The sequence below is a fragment of the Hyperoodon ampullatus genome (assembly GCF_949752795.1).
Source record: "Hyperoodon ampullatus genome assembly, chromosome: X".
In the NCBI taxonomy this organism is placed as follows: Eukaryota; Metazoa; Chordata; class Mammalia; order Artiodactyla; family Ziphiidae; genus Hyperoodon; species Hyperoodon ampullatus.
In genome coordinates this window covers 88011122-88034344 of record NC_136913.1, presented here as the reverse complement: position 1 = coordinate 88034344, position 23223 = coordinate 88011122, and the positions used below count along the sequence as shown (strand labels likewise).

General features: G+C 37.0%; 1 protein-coding gene across 3 annotated transcripts in view; it reads left to right on the top strand.

Annotated features, from left to right (window-relative positions):
- Positions 1 to 22589, top strand: part of ZMAT1 (zinc finger matrin-type 1) — a gene marked incomplete at its 5' end in the record, with an annotated part of 33252 nt that extends 10663 nt beyond the window's left edge. For 2 of the 3 annotated variants that reach the window (XM_079726888.1, XM_079726887.1), the window contains 6 exons: positions 4243 to 4349; positions 8270 to 8371; positions 8449 to 8623; positions 10219 to 10287; positions 19521 to 19620; positions 20865 to 22589. In XM_079726888.1, coding sequence (XP_079583014.1) covers positions 4243 to 4349; positions 8270 to 8371; positions 8449 to 8623; positions 10219 to 10287; positions 19521 to 19620; positions 20865 to 22179 — 1868 coding nt within the window. In that variant the 3' untranslated portion in view covers positions 22180 to 22589. The remainder of the gene's footprint in view (positions 1 to 4242; positions 4350 to 8269; positions 8372 to 8448; positions 8624 to 10218; positions 10288 to 19520; positions 19621 to 20864) is intronic. The other variant, XM_079726889.1, reaches the window with a different exon arrangement.
- Between the last annotated feature and the right edge of the window lie 634 nt (positions 22590 to 23223).

Here is a 23223-nt window from a genome sequence, read left to right as displayed (position 1 = left end):
AAGAGAGAAAGAAGAAGATAAAATAAAGTAAAGAAGATAAAATAAAATAAAGTAACATAAATAAAAAATGAAATAAAACAAATTAAAAAAATAATTATTGAGAAAAAAAACTTAAGTAATGAAAAAAGAAAAACGGAGAGACAGAACCCTAGGACAAATGGTAAAAGCAAAGCTCTACAGACAATAATCACACACAGAAGCATACACATACATACTCACAAAAAGAGAAAAAGGGAGAAAAATATACATACCATTGCTCCCAAAGTCCACCTCCTCAATTTGGGATGATTCGTTGTCTATTCAGGTATTCCACAGATGCAGGGTACATCAAGTTGATTGTGGAAATTTAATCTGCTGCTCCTGAGGCTGCTGGGAGAAATTTCCCTTTCTCTTCCTTGTTAGCACAGCTCCCGGGGTTCAGGTTTGGATTTGGCCCCTCCTCTGTGTGTAGGTCACCTGAGGGCTTCTGTTCTTCGCTCAGACAGGACAGGGTTAAAGGAGCAGCTGATTCGGGGGCTCTGGCTCACTGAGGCCGAGGGTAGAGAGGGGTACAGATGTGGGGCGAGCCTGCGGCAGCAGAGGCCCCCGTGACATTGCACCAGCCTGAGGCGCGCCGTGCGTTCTCCTGGGGAAATTGTCCCTGGATTACGGGACCCTGGCAGTGGTGGGCTGCACAGGCTCCTGGTATGGGAGGTGATAGTGACCGGTGCTTGCACACAGGCTTCTTGTTGGCTGCAGCAGCAGCCTTAGCGTCTCATGCTTGTCTCCACACCCCTGTTGCTGCGCTGTCCTCCGTGGCTCCGAAGCTCCCCCACCATGCCACCCGCAGTCTCTGCCCATGAACGGCCTTCCTAGTGTGTGGAAACCTTTCCTCCTTCACAGCTCCCTCCCAGTGGTGCAGGTCCCGTCCCTATTCTTTTATCTCTGTTTTTTTTCTTTTTTCTCTTGCCCTACCCAGGTACGTGGGCAGTTCCTTGCCTTTTGGGAGGTCTGAGGTGTTCTGCCAGCGTTCAGTAGGTGTTCTGTAGGAGTTGTTCCACATGTAGATATATTTCTGATGTATTTTTGAAGAGGAAGGTGATCTCCGCATCTTACTCTTCCGTCATCTTGAAGCTCCTCTTATATCCCTTTTTAATCACTTTTTTTCCTTTTTTGAATGCAGAATTAAGTCCAAATGCCCTAATGAAGCCAATTATGATTTGGCTTCATTCCAAGCTTTCAGTTACTGTCTTTCATATTCTTGTGTACCCCCAGGTACCTTTATTCCACTCTTTTTATCTGAATTTTATTCATCTTTTAAAGCATAGTTCAAAACCTGTTCACCTCTAGAAAGCTTTTCCCGAACTCCTCAGCAGGAATCCACTGTACCTTATGTCTTATATCACTTACGACATTTTGATCTTGGAATCATAGTTCTTTTTTAAAATAATTAATTAATTAATTTACCTGCACCAGGTCTTAGTTGCGGCACGGGGATCTTTAGTTGTGGCATGTGGGATCTTCGCTGCTGCACGCAGAATCTTAATTGTGGCCTGTAGGATCTTCGTTGCAGCATGCAGGATCTTTCAGTTGTGGCATGCGAACTCTTAGTTGCGGAATGTGGGATCTAGTTCCCCCACCAGGGATTGAACCCAGGCCCCTGCATTGGGAGTGTGGAGTTCTCGCCACTGGCCCACCAGTGAAGTCCCCATGGTTCTTTCTATACACATCTTCCTTACTAAATTGTAAATTCCTTGAGATTAGGAGTTATTCACTTGCTGTGTCATTTCCAATATGTGGAGCAGTCATGTATTTATAATGGAAAAATGTCAAGGTAAAACAAAGTTCTGCTCCAACAAATACACATGTGACAAGTTATTCAGATTTCAGGGAATCCTAATTTCCTAACCTTCCGGTTGTGGGAAATATTGCTTACCTTGCAGACTTGTTTAAAGAACTAAAGGGGTAAGCTATTATCTTGTTTACACATAGAGGGCCTTCAATAAGTGCTCTTTCTTTTTTCTTATCTCTTTCCAAAATGTGTACCATAGTACTTTGAAACTAACCTCAGTAAATACCAATAAAGCTAAATGATGTGCAAGACATTGAGGGCCTGAACTTGGGTAGTGTGGGGAATTAAAAGGAAGAGATGGATATCAAATAACGTTATAAGCTAAAATTGACATGAAACAGTGATTTGCTGGGGAGCAGAATGGCTGAGATTTTGAGTCTGGAATATTATGCCATTTAATAAAGAAAAACAGACCAAAATCTTGTTTGAGAAAATGAGTCAAAGGCAATAAGTCTAGGCAATACCATTCTAAAGGAAAAGTTGTAGGGGTACCAGTAACTTCATGGACTTCATGGAAATTTATCTGGGTCACCAGTAATGAAAGGCTAGGTTAAAATACTTAGCCTTGGGCTTCCCTGGTGGCGCAGTGGTTGAGAGTCCGCCTGCCAATGCAGGGTACACAGGTTCGTGCCCCGGTCTGGGAAGATCCCACGTGTCGCGGAGAGGCTGGGCCCGTGAGCCGTGGCTGCTGAGCCTGCGCATCCGGAGCCTGTGCTCCACAATGGGAGAGGCCACAACAGTGAGAGGCCCGCATACCACAAAAAAAAAAAAAAAACTTAGCCTTCATATTTCCCAACTTGAGTGTCAGTGTCAAACTTTGACTATTAGAAGTGGGGAAATCTGGAATTAAAGGTTGATCTAGGAAATAAATGAGTGTTAAATTTTAGGAATTGTTGAACCTCTAAATTAGTAGTTTCCTTTTGTCTTCTTAATGGAAACTTTCCCTCTGTAACAAGTTATATTGCCACCAAATGATAATATTTACTTATTATTAAAGAATTTAATAGGAAGTTCAATATCTTATCACTATGCTCAGATTGCATATAGTAGTTAATTCTGAAACAAGGGAAGTCCTGAAATACATTTTAGTTAAACTCTCTACCTTGCTGACTTTAAGAGTCAAAGTTAGAGAAATCATATATTTTAAAACAACCTAAAAATAATTCAGAGAGGATACTATATATTATAGGGATAAATTTTTAAGTGTTCATCAACTTGTTTTTGACATGTTCCTAGTTACAGTTATTATTATCTTGAGCATGCAATTTAAGTAAGCATTTTTAGTCCATACAGTGGTACTGAAAACAAAGCTTAGTTGCAGATATCCAACATAACTTTTAAAATAAATACCTCTAAAGGTTCTTTAAATAGAAAGTCCAACATACTTCTTGCAAAAATTGAAAGAAAACAGTTGTACAGAAAATAAAATGTTAAATGTTCTCCCTTTCTTCCTTTTCTAGCCCCGCTTCCCAAAGTTAATCACTTTTAAATTTAATTTATATCTTTCCATATTTTTTATATGTGATGTATATTTAATTTTTGTTAGTGTTGGAAATGGATGTATTGTATTTATTCTACAACTTTTTATCCATTTAATATATCATTGGCCTTTCTCTGTGAAAGTATGTGTGGTATCAGCTTATTCATTTAAATAGCCAAATAGCAAGCAAAATTTTGATGTTTTGAGATTTATACCTTATAGATGCATTAATAAATTTTGGGGGAATACATTGCAGCTGTTAAGAAGTTTAGATAGAAGTGTGGACCTCAAGTGTAAATTCAGAAAGTTTTGGCATATGTTATTTATTACAGTGAGAAACATTTAGAAATAACACTTCTAGATGTTATTATATGAACATTACTTTATAGCTTTGGGGGATTCTGTGAGACTTGTTTGGCCAGATGAGTCTACTAATGTTCATACAACAATGGAAAATGTTTGCCTACTATGGGCAAAGTTTTTTTGTGGTTCCGTGTGATTTTTAGACAACATTGGAACCATAGCTCCAGATAAGTGACAGTCTTATAACAATGCCTTTTTAAGGATTGTCTACTGTAAAACACAAATTCCAAGGCTTGGTTTTTTAATCCTGCCGCTCATTATTGGTGCCCCAAATCAGTCTACGAAGCTCATGAAGTTACTGGTACCCCCATAACTTTTCGTTTGGAATGGTATTGCCTAGGCTTATCATGTTAAATAAATAACTCTTGCTATATCCTACATTAGAGGCATATTTACTATGCTCATATTAAATTGCATACTCAATAAGCAAAAAGCTTTTACTGTAGCCTCACAAGCACTCAGGTTTGAGGTGGTATATAAAACAATATGTAGTTGAAGAATGAAAATGATACTTCTAAATATTCATTTATGTGATATGTAGTCTCATTACCCTTTATTTTATTCATAGATATGACTTGGAAAGAACAGGAAAAGACTGAACTTTCTACAGATAATTTTTGTAATATATGTGGAGTAGTGCTGCAGTTTGAATCACAAAGGACTTCACATTATGAGGTAGGTTAAAAATAATGGGAATAGAATCTAAAATAGGTTTTTAAATATAGCAGATAAACTTCATATATTATCTGTTTTTGATTCTTATGAGAATCCTGTGTATTATTTCCCTTTGATGGATGAGGAGCCTGGCTCAGAGAGGTACAGTAACTTACTAGCTTAAGTTTGGAGAATTCAGGTTTAAACTTAGTCTTTTTGACTCCAAAGCATGTTTTCTTTTCTTCACATCATTCTGCCTCCATTTGTATCTATCAAGCCACTATATCCTTCGTGTCCTTGTGGTAAATATAAGGGGAGTTTTATAAAGCTTGAGTAGGAAATAGTTAATGTGAATCAAGGGATATTATTGAACTCCAGAGTTTTCCTTTACAGTAAATGAAGGATAAAAACAAAATGAACTAGTCTTGCACTTGATTTAGCTACATGTTTTTAAGCACAGTACCATAGAATTCTAGAGTTAAAAGAGGAATGTTTAATGTCCTTACTTCTTTAGTTTATTGATTAGAAAACTGAAACCCAGAGGGATAGTGATTCTGCATAGCTAATCTTGGCATGACTAAGCTTAAAAATGATTGCTTCTAATTTCATATCCAGTGTTCTTTCCTTTCTTTTAGTGTTGTCTCCCATTTCTACATCATATTATGAACTATTGGATTTATTTTCATATCTGGTATCCGTGTTAACAAAAGTACTAGATACATTTACTTAAAAGAAATACAATGCCAGTTCTACTTTTTTAAACACCTCATCTTGTTTTGCCCATTGCTCATCTTATTGGAAACTATATTTCAGCCCTTATGTTGATTGGGATTCAATTACTGTAATTACAGATAGTGAAATTGTGTTGGCCGTGGATTGAGAGGACGTAGGTTCAAGTCTTAACTCCACCATTGTTGTGAAACCCTGGGCAAGTCACTTTACCTCTCTGAGCATGTTTCTTGACCCTGCAAAATGGGGGCATAAGGTCTCTCTTACTATACTTGTGAGAATTAAGTGAAATCAGGTATGTGATTGTGCCTAGCATATCCTGGGACCCCGAAGCTCAAAGATTTAGAGTTAACAAAGAGAGACACATAATCAAGGGGCTCTGTGATAACTGTGGTTGGAACCATTTGAATTTAAATTTGAAAAATCACTTTTATGGGCTTATGAAGTACTATTCAGTGTAATATACAAAAATATAAGAAAATATGAATCAATCATAATTCTGTTGCTTGTAAGTAAGCATCATTTAATTAACTTCTATTTAGTTTATATGATTCCAGTATGCTTTCTAAACACACATATTTTTACAAAAGAGAATTGTATGTTGTTTTGCACTTGCTCTTTCATATAAGAACATATTCTGAACACTTTGTCCTATCATTACATCTTTTTACTTTTCTATAATAGTTTAATGGCTATAAAGCGTTATGTTATGTAATGTTGTAGCATATTTTTTAATTTAAATTTCAGTGCTATCTGTAAGTTTGGTACTTAAGCTTGTTAAATAATCAAATCAAAATTATACATGACTTTCCATATATTTGAAAGCACTTCTGTGCAAATATCCTACTTGAAAAGGTGATTTTTTTTTTCTCTTTAGTATACAGCTTGGTTAATAGTGTCAGACTATCTCAGCATAGTATTTATTGTACATGTAAAATAGGACAGTACTGCAGAAGTTTTGAATTTTAATGAGGTTGCACTTATTAATATTTCCTTTTGTATTTATACTTACATGTTTAAGAAACCATTCTTTGTTCTTTTGTCATATAGATATTTCTGTCTATTTTCTTCTAATACTTTTAAAAGTTTTATTTTTTAGGTTAAAGTGTTTGATCCATCTGGTATTGATTTTCACATATGGAAGGTGGTAACATTATTTTCCATACAGATAGCCAGGTATACCAGCAATATTTATTTAAACAGTCCATCCTTGCCTCACTGATTTGTAGTGGCATCTCTATCATAAGTTAATTTTCATATACATATATATATATTTATAATGTCATTATGTTTTATTGTATTGCTTTGTTAGCCTGTCTCTATGATAATTTCACCTTATTAGTATAGCTTTAAAATATGCCATGATACTTGGTAGGGAAAATTTATATGACAAAAAACTCATTATAAAGTTAAAAGACAAGCCACAGATTGAGTGCTATTTATAACCAATATAACTAACAAAGGATTAGTATCTAGAATATATAAAGAACTATATATCAATTAGAACAAGTAACAACCCAATAGAAAAATGGGAAAGTGTTATAAACAGGCTATAGAAGAGATACTTAACTTCAGAAGTGATCATATGGGAAATGCAAGTTAAAGTGATAATGAACTACCTTATCAAAACCATCATGCTCGCAAAAATTGAAATCTAACAGCACTTAACACTTCAGGAGAATATAGGAAGACAAATCACTCATATATGCTACATTTGGAGTTGTAAACTGCTTCAACATCTTTTTTTAATTAATTTTTATTGGAATATAGTTGCTTGCTTCAACATCTTTGGAGAGAAATTTTATAATACCTATTAAAGCTGAAAACTCTCATACCTTATAAGCCAAATAGTCCATATCTAGGTGTCTACTTTAAAGAAACTCTTGGACATTATATTAGGAGATATGTTTACATATGTTCAGTGCAGAAATGCTTGTGATAGCAAAATAAGCAAACATAACTGCCTTCAGTAGGGGACTTGATGGGTAGCATATGGAGTGGAATATTATGCAGCATGTAATATGAATGAACTAGAGCTATATGTATCAATATGGGCAAATCTTACATAATATTGAGTTATAAAAAGTTGAAAAGGATATGAATAGACTGATTCCATTTTCATAAAATTAAAAAAATGACAGTAGTACATAATACTGTTTATGGGTACATGCATATCTAGTAAAAGAAGAGAAGCATAGAGGAAATGATATAGACCAACTTTAAGATAGTGGTTACCTATTGAGAGAGACTGAGGAGGGGAGGGATTGTTGGCATGAGGAGATAGGACTGTATGTGTAAAACTTTACCTCTTTTGAAAAGGAGATCTGAAACAAATATAGAAAAATGTTAATAATATGTGTTAAAACTGGGCAGTGGGTATGTACTTCAGCTATATTATTTCCTGTGCTTTTCTATATGTATATATTTCACAATTTAAAATGCTGTAGAGAGAGAGTAAGTAGTTGCCTCACAGTATATGTTCAGGAATGTTAGTTTCCCTTCTATTTACACCAACATTTTCGTTATCATGTATTTTGTTATACATTTGTTCAGAGATTTTTCTAATGTGCCTAACCTAGAATGGTTAATTTCCTCACATAAAAGAATTTGAGAGGTAAGCAGTACAGGGCTGATGTGACAGCTCCATAACATTATCAGAGATCTAGGCACTTTCTGTCTTTCTACTCTGATGAACTAGCCTCTGTCCTCAAGATCCCCCATAGTCCCAGATGACCTTTAAATCTTAATTCCAGAAGCAGGAGGGAAGAAGGTTAGAAGAAGGGTTCATCCTCCATCCTTTTAGGAGGCTTCCCAGAAGTTCTACCCAGCATTTCAGATTACATCTTATTGGCCAGAATAGAGTCACAAGGTTACATCTTGCTGAAAAGGAGGCTGGAACATGCAGTCTTTTAGCTGGGTATATTGCCTAAGATGTGTAGCTAAGGAAGAAGAAGAAGTTTGATATTAGGCAAAAAAAAAATTAGGAGTCTCTGTCAAAAACAAAAACCTAGAAGTTATTGGACTCTAAATTACAGCATTATTTTCATTTTAACTGAGATTTAGAGATTTGAAAGCATGTGAACCCTTTTCGTAAACTTGGTACACATTAAATATATTTCAATTCACGAGTACTGTCCTCAAATTTGAAGAGGTGTAAATTTGGGGTACCTCTGTTATTGAATAAACAAAGTCATATTATATCATTTTTTCAGAGTGAAAAACATGCTCAAAATGTTAGGTTTTATTTTCAAATGCATGGGGAACAAAATGAAGTGCCTGGTAAGAAAATGAAGATGGATGTTAGGAATTTTCAGGTGAGTGGCCTTTGTTGATGTTGTAATTCGAAACTTTGAGTTATTGAATCTTTCTAACAAGATTGTGCTTATTTCAGATGCATAGGAGTGAAGTCGTATACAGAAACACATTTTGTGATCTCTGCAACATGATTTTTAGCTCCCCAGTTGTTGCTCAGTCTCACTATGTGGGGAAAGTCCATGCTAAAAAACTGAAGCAATTAATGGAGGAGCATGATCAGGTATCTCCATCAGAATGTCAGCCAGAGATGGGTAAGATGACATTCACCTCTTTAGCTTCAATACAGGGTCTCTCTATAATTTTCTCCCATCTCTGCCATCCATTTTTTATTGGAGAGACTTTTACTCTGCCGCAGTAACTTGGTTCTTCTTCTGCCCAGTTAATCTCTTTCTGTATCCTTGTAATTTAATATAGAGATCATAATTGCTAGCTGAATTTTAAGAAATGTTGCGACCTCTCCTTTTCAGTTTATTAAATCCAAATAAAAGCAAGTTATTTGCTATGTTGCTATAAAGAAAGAACAATAAGCAACCTGAGCTCTCCAGTTTCTAATCAAATTATAAAGTCTTAACTCCTTCTTACTTCTTCCCCTTGGCATCTATCTCATTCTTTTTTTTTTGCTTTAGTACTTTCCAAAACATTATCTCATAGTGTGTGTTCAGACCAATGTCTTCACCATAATATAGTTATATTGCAGCATTTTCTGACTATAACTATAGCCAAAAAAAAGGTACAGAATCTTCTTCTACCTGATTGCTCATTCCTTTCTTCCTATGAATATAAAGAAAAAGTACTACTAGCATTATCAATCAGCAGTTATTGAGTACTTATTTTATGTTAGATGCCAGAGATACAGAGAACTGTAAAACGTTGCTGTTTCCTCCTTCCAGTGATGTTGGGCCTCCAGCGCATGAGAGAACTGACCCACAGATCTCACTTCTCGCCTGAAGTGGCAGAGTACACCCTGGAAAACCCAGCCTGTATTTTGAAAATGTTGTGTGCCAGAACAAAAAATAAGATGATCAATTCTCTGGAATAAATAATTTACCACATTCTCACTAGCTTCAACACTTTAGGAATAAAGCATGTCTAGCATGGTAATTTTACCAACATTAATTTCCAACTCATAGCGTAGGCCTCATCAGCATTAAAACATATAGTTTTCTTAATAAATGAAACCAGAATTATTTTTAAATTTATTCTAGTCTCTCTAATTTTTGTATATTTGTTTTTCTGCCTGTCGGTCAAGAGGGACAGAATCAGTGTGCCCTACAAGAGAAAGCATCTTGTAAAGCCTTATCTTTTAGTCCCCAAAATTCATAAATTTGGGCTCAGAGAGGAGACTAAATGAAAGAGCTCTGAAATAACTGTAATTGTGGAAACATATAATTTTATAGCCTTAAACAACTGCATAAATTTTATTTTGATACAGACACCACAAATCTGGACTGAATAGGTGATTTACTGTGCTACTCAAGAAAGACACCCACTTAGAAGTTGGTACCATCTCTTTTACCCTCACTAATTTCAGGAACCATCCTAAGACATCTCTTATGCCTTCATTGATTTTTCAAATGAATAAAATTCATTTGAAATAAATGCCTAATGCTGAATATTCTTTCCTGTATCTTTGTTGTAGAAACTTGGTGACAGACTTGTATTCAAATTTTTATTCTCACAGAAGGAAATTCTTTTTAGCCTGAGTACCTTTATCCAACAGCCCTATATGGAAAAAGTCCAGAGATAGTAGGTTTTTAAAGAACTCTAACTTTCCCTAATACTTCATAATAAATGCAGCTCTAATAGCTGGACACATGTTGATCACTTTTCATTATGACTATTTCAGCAGGTGTGCCTATTACTACTTCTGCAGAGTCAACTTTTCTGAAGCCCCTTGTTGTCAAGCCTCCTCCAGGTGGGATTAAAGACGAGACTATGCCTTCCTCTTCCAGCAGTGCTTTGGATTTGAATAATCCAAACAAGTATTGCAAGCTCTGTCCTGCTTCCTTCAATAGTCCATTAATGGCTCAACAACATTATGTTGGGAAAAAACACAAAAGAAATGAAGCTAGGAAGAAGTTTGTAGACAAGATAAGAAAGAAGGCTCTCCCAGCAAAATCAGATGCAAATGGTAAATAGTAAAAATATCCCAAATCTCTTTCTTAGGAAGTTTATATTTTATAAAACATACTGGCTTATGTATATACTATTTTGCTTTTACTGAATACAAGGTTGATAATACTCATGGGATCATAGAATTTTCGATAAGTAACGACTTTTGAGTCCATATAGGTCTGTCTGTTGGTTTTCTAGAAAATGAGACCCAGAAAGGTTTAGATGACTCTTACTAATAAAATATAGGTATTACCACGGTTTCATGTTATATCATAGGTACATAAGGAAGTATTTTAAATTAGTATCATGTAGTTATATCATTCGGTCACTAAGTATGACTTAAGTGTCTCTTAGGTGCTAGGCTAGTTATTCTTGGGAATACAAATGAAGATATACTATTTTCCCTGAAGGGGCAAGTGTATAACTACTTAGGTTAATAATACTTCATTGCAAGAGGCTGCAGACATGGATTTTTGTGTACATATTTTTGGTAACCAGAGGAGCCAAACATCATGGTTCAGAAAATCTTTATAGAGGAAGATACGATTTAGATTGATAGCAGTGGGAAGGAGAGGGGATGAACAAAGGAGCTGAGAAAGAGTGGCAAGAATTCAGGTGCAGTAAAGATTCTTATCCTGACTGGAGTGATCTACTTGCTCTTCTAACCATGTGTTTTTTCATTTTTCTCCCACAGGCACCTTCTCACTACTAGTATATTTTATTCCCTTTTCATATTCTCTTCTCCACCCACTTTTCCTCTCCTCACCATTATTTTTCAATTCTTTCCTTACTAGACCTTTCTGCTTAATGTGAAAATGTTCATTACTCCCTTCTTGAAGCTCTACTCTTTGTCATTAGTAACTCCTTATGCTATTGTTCTTTTCCCGTGTTTCTATTTCTTTTCTGTTTTCTTTGGGGGCTCTTTTTTAAATTCATTGTCTAAATGTAGGCATTCCCGTGGTTCCATTCTTGACCTTAATCTATAACATGATCTAATCTGTTCCTCTGATTTCAGCTCTCATCTGTATGCTTATGACCTTTCTGCAAAGCTTTAGATTCATATATTCAAAGAGCAGCTACCTCTTCACCTGTATACCTCATAGCCATTTCAAATCCACTCAGTCATTCAAAGTAGAAACCTGTAGTTAATTGTAAATCCCACAGCACCATCTACTTCACTTCCTATATCTAATGAAGCACCAAGCCATGACTGTTTTACCTCCTGAATCTTACTGTTACCTTTTCTCCAGCCATGCTTTTCCCACACTAGTTCAGGCCCTCAACATCTTTTCTAGAGTTTTGCTACTCAAAGTGTGGTTTGTGGCCAGCATTATAAACATCACTTGGTAGCTTGTTAGAAAAAAGAATCTCAGGCCTCACTGCAGACCTACTGAATCAGAATCTGCATTTTAACAAGATCCCTAGGTGATTTGTACTCACAATAAATTTTGAGAAGCATTGTTCTAGAATATTGCCACAACCTCTAACTATTCTCCTTGCCATCAGTTTTATCTCCCCAGATCTACCCTCAATTTAACCACTAGAGTTTTTCATCTAAAGTGTACATCTTTTCATGTCATTCCCCTGCTTAAAAGTCCTTATTTCTCTATTTTCTAAGGATAAAAATCTAAGCTTCATAGCTCTCTACCATCTTGTCCCTATCTCCTTCTCCAGGCTTATTCCCTGCTACTTCCTGCTATGATTTATGTGGGTCAGAATCTACAAACTGCTTATGGTTTCCAGAAACCATTACCCCATTTCTTGTCTCCGTGCCCTTCATGCTGCCATTTTGCCTAGAACATCTTCGTGTCCCTCTTTTCTTGACCAACTCCTACTCATTTCACTTCTTTCAAGCCTTTTCACTTCCTTCAAGGCTTATCTTCTGTGCTTCCTTAACCTGAATATCTAATTATCTCTCCCTGTGTCTTTATCTCCCACTAGAATGTAACGTCTTTGAGGGAAGGGACTTCATCTAACTCATCTATATTTCCAGTACTAGAGATAGAAACTGGCACAGAGTAGGCCTACCTCAATAGAGATTAGTTTAATATATGAATCAGTGAACTATTAACCTTTATTTATTGAGTGCTAACCCTGTGTTTGTACTATTAAGTTTTCTGCTTAATGTGATTCAACATGTCCCCAAAAGTTACATAGAGATCTGTATTTTTATCTAGGATTTTAAAGAACATTGATTTAGGCAAGTGTAGAAATAGAAGTGGTAGGGCTTCTGAAAGTCGTAGATGTTTGGAGAAATGACAAACTTCCACTTGTTAGGGTATTTTTCCCATCGCTACGCTGAGGGTGATCTGAAATAAGTGGCTTCTAGTTTGTAGCATTAGGTAAATTGGAACTGAGAAGTGTGTCAGCCATGAGAAATGTGTGCACTTTGGTCCCTTCTGAAAGGAGGGTCATTTTAGCACTCTGAAGTTTCAAGGTTATTAGATTGAGAGAAGGATTTTGGTGAAATTTTCATCTGGCTGGGGAGGCAGGTGCTGATCATCAGCGTAATTTTTTTTTTTTTTTTTGCGGTACACGGGCCTCTCACTGCTGCGGCCTCTCCCGTCGCGGAGCACAGGCTCCAGATGCGCAGGCCCAGCGGCCATGGCCCACGGGCCCAGCCACTCCACAGCACATGGGATCCTCCCGGACCGGGGCACGAACCTGTGTCCCCTGCATCGGCAGGCGGACTCTCAACCACTGTGCCACCAGGGAAGCCCATCAGCATAATTTAATCCAGTCATTGAAGTCATTTTACACTAGCCTCTGAAGATGAAGCTCAAAGAACAGATTTTCAACCCTGCCTTGACTATTTCATTTTGATAACAGTAAACATTTGAGGATTAAAAAATAGCTGGCTTGAGAGTCCGCCTGCCGATGCAGGGGACACGGGTTCGTGACCCGGTCTGGGAAGATCCCACATGCCGCGGAGCGGCTGGGCCCGTGAGCCATGGCCGCTGAGCCTGTACGTCCGGAGCCTGTGTTCCGCAACGGGAGAGGCCACAACAGTGAGAGGCCTGTGTACCGCAAAAAAAAAAAAAAAAAAAAAAGCTGGAGAATTTAAAGTAGCTAATGAGAATTGCAAAGAACAGCTACATCAGAAGCCCATATTATAAGTGAGCAAGCAGTAAGACAAAAACAACTTAACCTGTGCCACTTTAACTATATTCACTCTTCACCCATTTTCTCCCTTCTTTCTGTCTCTGCCTTCTTTTCTATCTGCTATTGTTTATATATGTTTCTACTATATCTAATCTCTTTCTCTTTTTCTTCATCATTCTTACTGCTCTCTTCATGTCCCTCATTCAGTCCAGATCTTATTAGCACAGGAATGGCTACCATAATGATATGGAAATAAAGTATGTATGTATTTTTAATTTACTGTATTTGTTTTGTTTATTTTACTAATTTCTAGCCCCATTATTGCACTTAGATGTCTCACCTTCACCTGTAACTCAACATATCTAAAATTGAATTAATAATCTTCCCTAAAACCACCTTAAATTTACCAAGTTTTCTTTCTTTGCCAGTAGTACCACTATTTATTAGTCACCCACACTTGAATCTTTGAGGGCATCTTTGACTAAATTTCCCTATCTCCTATCCATCCACAGTCTTATCAGGTCTTTTTAGAACTATTTCTCCTTCCTTTATCCTTCCATTGCATTTTCACTACCATCATCTCACACTTTAATGCTGTAACCACCTTCTGAAAGGCTTTACTTATACCTCATTGTTATTCTCTCACTACCTAGTAGCAAGATTTCAACCCAGGATCAATTCCACAGTCCACTTGTTCTACTTTTACATTCAGAACACTGAGTGATGCTATGGAGAATTATATAAGGCTAGAGATTGGGTACCTCTACAGAGTCTTAGTATCCAATCTCTGTGGCCTTTTAGTCCTACTTAATACTTTTCCTTTTCCTTCACTTTCCTTTCAGCAGTGATTTTTAAGCCTACACCACTCTGCAGGACTCTCTTCTGTTTAGCACTCCCCCTCCTCACAACATTCAGGCAAGCTTATTCCTTATTTCATCAAGAAAAATGTGGCCATCAAATGTGGATACCAAGTATCTTGCCTTAACCAAATAATCCCTTAACCTTGAGTTTCCCTTTAACTACTACACTTTCCCCTTCTCTTCTTTGCCAAGTTTTTTTTGTTGTGTTGTTGTTTTTGTTTTTCAAATATACTCTTAACTGTCTTTACTGATATTCACTCCTCAAGTCGTTACCAGTTGTTGACACTCATTCCCCCAGCCCTCCACACCACCACTGTACCGATCCACTGAAACTGTCCCTCACAGGGTTATTGTGACTTCTAAATTTCTAAATCCAATGGCCATCTTTACTCCATTCACTAAACATTCCTCCTTTGACATCACTCCCTCCTGTTCATCCTTACAACTCTGTCCTTTACTTCTTGATTTTTCATGGACCCCCTCCTCCTCTATCATCTAGTTTAAAGAGTGGTGCTCTCCAGGGTTTTTATCATTATGTTGGTGTTGCTATGCCCACCCATACATTATCCTCAGGATATCTCACCCACTCTGATTGTCTTAACTAACCTCCATCCCTGACTTCTCCAGAATTAACCTATCTTCTGCCTTTCAAATTCCCATATCTAACTGCCTATTGGACACCTTTACATGAAAATCTCACAGATATGTCAGACTCTGTGTGTCCAAATTCAAACTCACCAATGCTTATTCTCCCACCTCCTAAAATAGTACTTCCTTATGAAGTTCCAATTTCAGTTAGGATCACCACCCACTCAGTCACCAAACTATGCTGAGAGGTATTTTAGACTTCTCTAGATTCCTCCTTCTCCCTTATCTCCCACATTCACTCAGGCATTAAATTTTGTCTGTTTTAATGGTAAAAATTTCACCAATATCCCTGCTTCTCTCTACCCCTGCTGTGACCTTTCTAGCCCATGCCCTCCTTATCTCTTGCCTCATGTAACTGTGGTCTCCTTACTTCCAGGCTTGCTCCTCTTAATATTACCCTCCATATTGCAGTTAGAGGAGAGATTTCTCTAAAACACACAGCTGACCATGTTACTTACTACTTAAACCACTTCAAGGTTTCCCAGCCCACAGAATAAAAATCTAGGCTCCTTAGCATAATATAAAAGTCTCTTTGATGTGATACACTTTTGTGTATCACAAAAGGCGGTTTTGCCTCTCCCATCTCGTCCCCTTATATTTTATTCTGCAACAATTCCAAATTTTAACTAGTTCCTGTAAACACTTCTGTGTTTTTTTTCATGCTATTTCCTCTGCCTACAGTACTCTTCTCAACTCTTTTAACTGTTAACTATTTTTCATTTTTCCAAGTTTAACAAAGGCATCATCTCTTCCAATAGCCCTCTTCAGACCCCCATATTGTACTAAGTGCCTCTGCTTCCTTGAATTCCCATACCTCTTAAGCATACTTTTCTTACCTTTTACCAAATGAGATTGAAATCCTCTGTTCATGTGTCTGTTTCTCACTTGGATTTGTGAGCAACCTGCCTATTTTATTCATCTTGTACCTCTAGCATCTAGCATGATGCTTGGTGCCACACAGGTGTTTAGTGTTGGTTGAACAGATTATTTGAATTCAGCACATCATGCTCATTTCTGTCTCTTCCATACCTGATATTGTTTTCATCCCCTGGAATGCCCTAATTGCCTTCCTTACAATTCAAATCTTTCTTTTCCTCCAAAGTCCATCACAACTTCCCTCACTCCTCTAGCTCTTGGTATTCTCCCCTTCCTCTGATTTTTCATAGGTATTACTGTTCGTTGACAGTTGCATTAATTATACTCCCTTAACTGAATTGGCCCCCTTGAGACAAGGGATTGTATTTTATTCTGCATATCCTTCTCAGTGCTTTATATAGGAATGAGTATATGGTTTTTCTCAATATTTGATAATTGTTTATTGAAAGGCAGTGTTGTGTAGTGGGATAAACATAGATTTGGAGAAATGTTTGAAGTCAGTTGCCCAGTTGCACCTCAGATTCCTCAGGTATAAAATGAAAATAAGGCTACTTCACAGGATTAAAAGAGGATGAGATGAAGCAGTATATACAGTACCCATCACAGAATAGGTCCTCAACAAATGTCAGTTTTCTTGAAATATTTTGTTTTCCTGCCGTAATTTAAAAACATGTAAACTGGACATTTTCTATTTTTCTTCATAAGCTAAATGCCACATTAAGTTGCATTTTTGCTTGCATGTAGCTCTCAGTTGATTTTCCCCATTTAAGATATTAGATCAATGGTTCTCATTCTTGACTACATACTAGAATCATGCAGGCAGCTTTTAGAAATCCCAATGCTCAGGCCATCCCTAAAATCAATTAAATTAGAATCCCTGGGACCCACACATTAGTGTTTTGTTTTCTCTTTTTTAACTCCCCAAGAGGTTATGATATAGAGCCAAGATTGAGAACCAAAATGTTAGACTATAAAAGATATGCAGTTCCTCAATCTATCCTTTGAAAACAAAGACCTTAGTCCAGGGAGTTATGAGATAGGGCTGTGATTAGGAGAAAAGTGGGCTCCACAAATGTTAGGTTATGGATGATTCTGAAAGTTACAGGTTGCAAAGAAGCTTGAGTTTCTGGGTGAAGTCAGAAACAGGGAATCCTAGCAAGGCTGAGGGGAGCAAAACTTGACAGGCCCAAGGAGCAGACTCAGATAGGAGAATGGACAGTGTAAGGAACATAGTAGAGGCAGGTTTCAGTAGGATCAGACCAGGAATTTTGATCTTGGGGCCAATAAATAGACTTCATGTCTTCAACAGAAAGGGTTTACACCATTTTTATATATTATTTTCTGAGATATCTATATCCTAGAAAAAGATAAAGAATATCAGTGTGTGAAAAAGACAAGGGCTGAGGTAATAGAAAGCAGACCATAGTTCCAGAACTGCCTCTGGATCTTTCATATGTGTCCTGCAGCTGCTCTAAACTGCTATATTACCTATATTATAATCTTCTGGTATAATTTATGAAGAAACCAAGGAGGAACTGAGGAGAACATTATATACAATATACTCTATAAGCACTAAACAAATATGTAAAACCTCTGAAATATAATCTGAGTTTATAATCATAATGAAGATCATTGACTCGATAATCTAGGCAGTGGTGCTCAACAGTGGCTGCACAGAAAAATCATCTAGAGTGCTTTCAAAAAGTAAGAAAACCTGGTTCTACCCCTAGAGATTCTGATTAAATTAGTCTTATGTGGAGCTGTAACATGAATATTTTTAGAGTTCTCCACAAGGTTCCAATGTGTAACTAACATTAAGAACACTAGTCTAGAGGAAACCAGGATTCCTGCTTATCTTGCATAACTTGGGTGCCCTCAAAATACATGGTATTGGCCAAGTGAATCTGAGCCTTAATTTTCCCACCTGTTAAATAAGGTTAGTAATAATTTCCTGAAAAGGGTTGTTATGAGCATGCAGAGTCCTGGATTTAGTCCTCAGCCTTGCAGGAAGTCCAGAGTCTTCAGAGGTGATCAGCCTCAAATCAGGGACTCCACAAACCAAAAACAAAATTGGAAGATGCAGATAAATAACCAAGGAACTGGAAAGGTATTCCCTTAGTGTTTTTTTCCACACATCCTCTGACAATAATTAGCTGGGGTATTGTTAAAATACACATTCCCTGTCCCAGTGAATCATATTCTCCAGAGGAGGGGGTCTGGGGATCTATATTTTAAACTCACACTCCAGGTGATTCTTACCAGAGAGGGCTGAGAAACATTGTAGTTTAATACACTGTCATTCTGGTATTGATTTATGGTAGGAGGAGAAATAGATATTTCCAGTTCCGAGGTTTTTAAAAATATATATCTATCATCTAGGGTATCCTCTTTTTTGTATCAGTAATATGGGAAACCAAATTATAATCAGAAGTGGCTTGGCAAGCACAAAATCAGAGCACAGGAAGAGAGGATAGTTTTGAAGAATTATTTATTTAGACTTTGACATAACCGGCTCTCCTGGGCCCACCACAGAGTATAAGTCAATAGTGAACATAGTCCTCATGTTCTTCAAAGTCAAAATCTTTCTTTCTCCTTGACAATTATCTCCTGTTTCTGTGAATAATCTTTGCTTAGACAAGGCCAATACACTTAGTAATAATTAATTTAGTGGCCTTTAAGTGATTAAGTTGCTGTTTGATTTAAAAGAAGATGGTCTTGCCTGACCCTAAAAATCTCTGCAGCCGTCAGTTTATTGCCTCTTCCTTAGGGTGGGATTGTTTTTATACTTAGCTTATGAAATTTATTAAGTTATTTCTTCAGACCAAAGAGAAAGTGGAAGGATGATAAGATTAAGAAAATAAAACTTAATCTGTCACCTGCTTCCTGTTCTACCTATGAATCAGAAGAGAGGTAGCTAGTATATCTATTCTATAGTTCTTGACTCTTATGAAGTGGTAACTGGCGGTTTTGTTTTAGAATTTTCCTTTCAGCATTTATCCTGAGAGTGGGGCTCACTGAACCTCTCTCCTTTCTAAAATCTGTCTGTAGAAATAACTTCTGGTAAACTAATGCACTACAATGATTTCAGGTAAGAGAGTAAGAATTTGCTTTTATTTGTTTTTAATATTTTGGGATGTTTCAAGTTTTAGTTGGGTAGAAAGAGAATTAGGGGCAAACAAAAAAGAGGTTGGTTGAGGGATTAAGAGGCAAAGATTGATTGGGCATGCTAAATTTGAAGTGTCTGTTGTACTTTCATGTAGCAACAATAAACAGGCAGATAGCAGTTTCTTAGGAAAGAGGCCAAGGCTAAAGAGGCAGTGCGGTGTAGTGTGAAAAATTTGGGACTTTAAATTAAGAGACATGGGCTCTGAGAGGCTATCTCTGTTACTAATGCTTTGTGACTTTGACCAAGTCATTTGACCTCTCTGGGCCTTAGCTTTAAATTGGGAAGGCTCAAGTAGATGATCTCTAGTAAATTCCTGTCCAGCCATGTGATTCGAAGTGTATTCCTATTGACCTTCTTAACTTGAACTCTCTGTTTTTTCAGCATTTAGTATGAAAACCTACGTTTGTCATATTTGTAATATCACCTGTACATCTTTAGAAATGTTCCGATCCCATATGCAAGGAAGTGAACATCAAATTAAGTAAGTATTTCTTGACAAAATGCTCCTGTGATACCAAAGACCAGGGCTTCTGTCAAGTACCTTTGCATGTACTTTACAAACTTTCTAGGCATTTATTTCCCTAAGAGTTGATCCTGGGTATGGTTGATGATATTTGTAACATATTGTATGTTAGTTCCATCCCCCAGGGAGTTCTCTAGCCATGATAGTAACTGACAGAGCTGGTTAACTGCCACACCTCCTGACCAGACAGCATTGTCCTTCTTTGGAAAGATGCTAAAGGATCATTCTCAGGCTAACCATATAAATTCAAATAATCCCTGTAATCCCTGGAAGGTTGGCTAATTCCAGAGTTTCAGTGATCCAGTCATCATCCTTCCAATGAGGTATAGTGGCTAAGAAAGAAGGTCTTGTTGTTAGACAGAACTGAATTGGAATACCAGATCTATCTTTCTGCCAAGTATGTACCTTTGGACAGCTCTGACATAAAGTGGTTATAATGAAATATAAAAATATGTGCAAGGTGCCTGACCTGGCACATAGTTGGAGCTCAATACACATTTATTCCAATCTGTTTTGTTATTTTGAGGAGGAAAGGATTGAGTGGACAATTGGGGATTGGATAAGTCAGGTAGTGGGACAGTGGGGCACTTAACTATTGTATATTTTTTTGTTGTTTTTAAAATCAAAGCATACTATTTCGGTTACATTATTTTAGTGGAAAATATTTATATTATTGAGTCTGAATACTAAGTAGCTAAGTTGTCTCACTCACCAAATTAACCTTCATTTAGACTCTTTTTTAAAATCTCAGGGTTCCAGAATAAATAGCTGTCACATTTATAGATCTGTACAGAGAACTAATAATCAAAAATTTTTAAACCAATGTGACATTCAGATCAGACCATCTTTAGGGCATTAAATATTATTGGTCCTTTCCCACACATCCCAACATGCCTTATATTTTTAAGTACTACAGCAGTGTCAAATATGTCTGCTTCTTTGTACCCATCTTTCCCTTCATCCCAGGCCTGAAAATTTTTTTATGTGTGAAACACTGTGAGGTGCTTAGGAGATATCTGACTATCCCTGCTGCTTCTCTTTGACATACAAAAAGTCACAATTTTTAGCTTTTATATTGAGGTAGGTAAAATTTTGTTTGGGCCTCTGTTGTATTTTTTTTCAAACTAATATTTTTGAAAGCAAAGCAAACATTCCAAATAAAATAATCTAGTAACAAGAACTTTCTACTGTCTTGTTTGCAGAGAATCCATTGTTACCAATCTAGTGAAGAATCCAAAGAAGCCACCAGACTCTTACCAAGATGAAAGTACAGATTACATCAAAGTACAGAAAACCGGAGGACCAGAACCAAAGTCTTATTTCAGAAAGATGGAAGAGACTTCTTTGGAAGTCTGCAGGTACAAAGAAGCAGTTGATTCCAGATCCAGATATAGAATGTTTGAACAAAGACTCCCATGTGAGACTTTCCGGACATACCCAGGATCATACAATATTTCACAAACAGTGGAAAACCAGTTACCTCATTGCTTTCCAGCTCAGTCAGAGGACACATATGACACTTTCCAAGATGAACTGGAAGATTATATCAAAGTGCAGAAAGCCAGAGGACTAGATCCAAAGACTTGTTTCAGAAAGATAAGCAAGAGCTCTGTGGAAACCCAAGGGTACAGAGAAGTTGATTCTGGACCCAGACCAAGAATGTGTGAGCAAAGATTTTCATTTGAGACTTCTCAGACCTCCCAACGACCATACAGTACTTCACCAGTGGGAAGCCAATTACATCACTCGTTACCAGCTCGTTCAAAGAGCTCATACGACTCTTTCCAAGATGAACTTGAGGATTATATCAAAGTGCAGAAAGCCAGAGGACTAGAACCAAATACTTGTTTCAGAAAGGGAAGCAGGAGCTCTGTGGAAACCCATAAATACAGAGAAATGGTTGATTCCAGACCCAGATATAAAATGTTTGAGCAGAGACTCCCATTTGAGACTTTCCAGAATTACCCAATATCATACAGTATTTCACAGGCAGCGGAAAACCAGTTACCTCATTGCTTACCAACTCATGACAGCAAACAGAGATTAGACTCTATGACCTACTGTCAACCCACCAGAGGCTATTTCCCAGAAAAACCAGTACCCCTGAGCCTTAGTCAACAGGAAAATAATTCTGGCCCATACAGTGTAGAATCTGAAGTTTACAAGCACCTCTCCTCAGAAAACAATACCATTGACCATGAAGCAAGTCATATGCGGAAACATAAGAAGAGAAGGCACCTGGAGGAAGATGAAGAAAAGCCAGAGGAGGAGCAGTCGAAGAATAAAAGGAAAAAGAGTTATGGGGATACAGATCTAGATAAGGACAAGAGCATCCAGAAAAGGAAAAAAGAGGGAGATAAAGTCAGTTCAGAAAAGCTTAAGCATCGAAAAAAGGGAAAAAGCCATGGTGTTCCCTCTGAGAAGGAAGAGCGTAAGCACAAGAAAGAGAAAAAGAAATCTGTTGAAGAAAAGACGGAAGAGGAAATGCTTTGGGATGAGTCTATTCTTGGATTTTGAACTTTTAGCTTTGTTTACCCAATGAGAAATCGGTTAAGAATAGGGGAATTTAGACAAAGACATGAACATCCAATGAAGAAAAGGAGAGGTGAATACAGTCAGTGTCAGTTCAGGAAAGCTTAGTTTTTTGTGTGTAAAAATTAAAATTGAATTGAAAGAAAAGACAAGCCTAAATCTAGTCTCTGAGAAAGAAGAACCTAAGAAGAACCTAAGAACACAATAAGAACATAAGAGAAAAGGAAGCCTGTTGAAGAAAAGACAAAAGTGTCAGTGCTTTAGGATGAGTCTTCTCTTGGATTTTGAACTTTTCAGTTTTGTTCACTTAAGGCTGAATTGAAGAAATAAATTGAAGAGTTAAATTCATGTTATGAGTTGTCCTAAGTAGACAGTTACTTTAACCGCTAACAAAAGCCAAGTGAAGTAAGAGTATTCAATATGCCTTTTCCTCAAGTTATTTTTCCTCATTTATTAAAGTGAAAGAAAAATTACATGTTTCCTGTGTATAAAGTAATTTCCCTTAATGAGGCTGTCTCTGCTCCTATTCTTCAAATTGCTGTGATAGTGAATTACTTACCTGTGGGAGATAATTTATTTTAAATGAGACAATTACCAGGCATTACAGAATCCATCCCTTGTTTGGGTTTGTGTTAGTGGTATTTTATTGTTGTTATTGTGTGTTTGTTTATGTTTCTTGGTTTTCTCCAGGGAAAACGTGTGAAGCGATTTAGACTAATTTTTTGTTTGTTTGTTAAATCTAATTTGCAGTGTATTTTTGTATTTTCTATTTCTGAAAGTGGAAAATGAAACAGTCTATAGTAAACTTAGATGATATATGGTTTTAAAGAGCTCTAAAAAAGTACTGATAAAAAATCAGTCTATATTCTGGAAATGTTTATATTATATTAAAGTGTTTTAATTTCTACATATTTTTTTTATGTAAATGGTCATTTCCCAGCTGGATATTATCTTACTTTGGGAGTGAGAGGGGAAATAATTAAACAGTTTGCACCTCTGGGGAGATCACACTATAAAGTTTTAATAGTT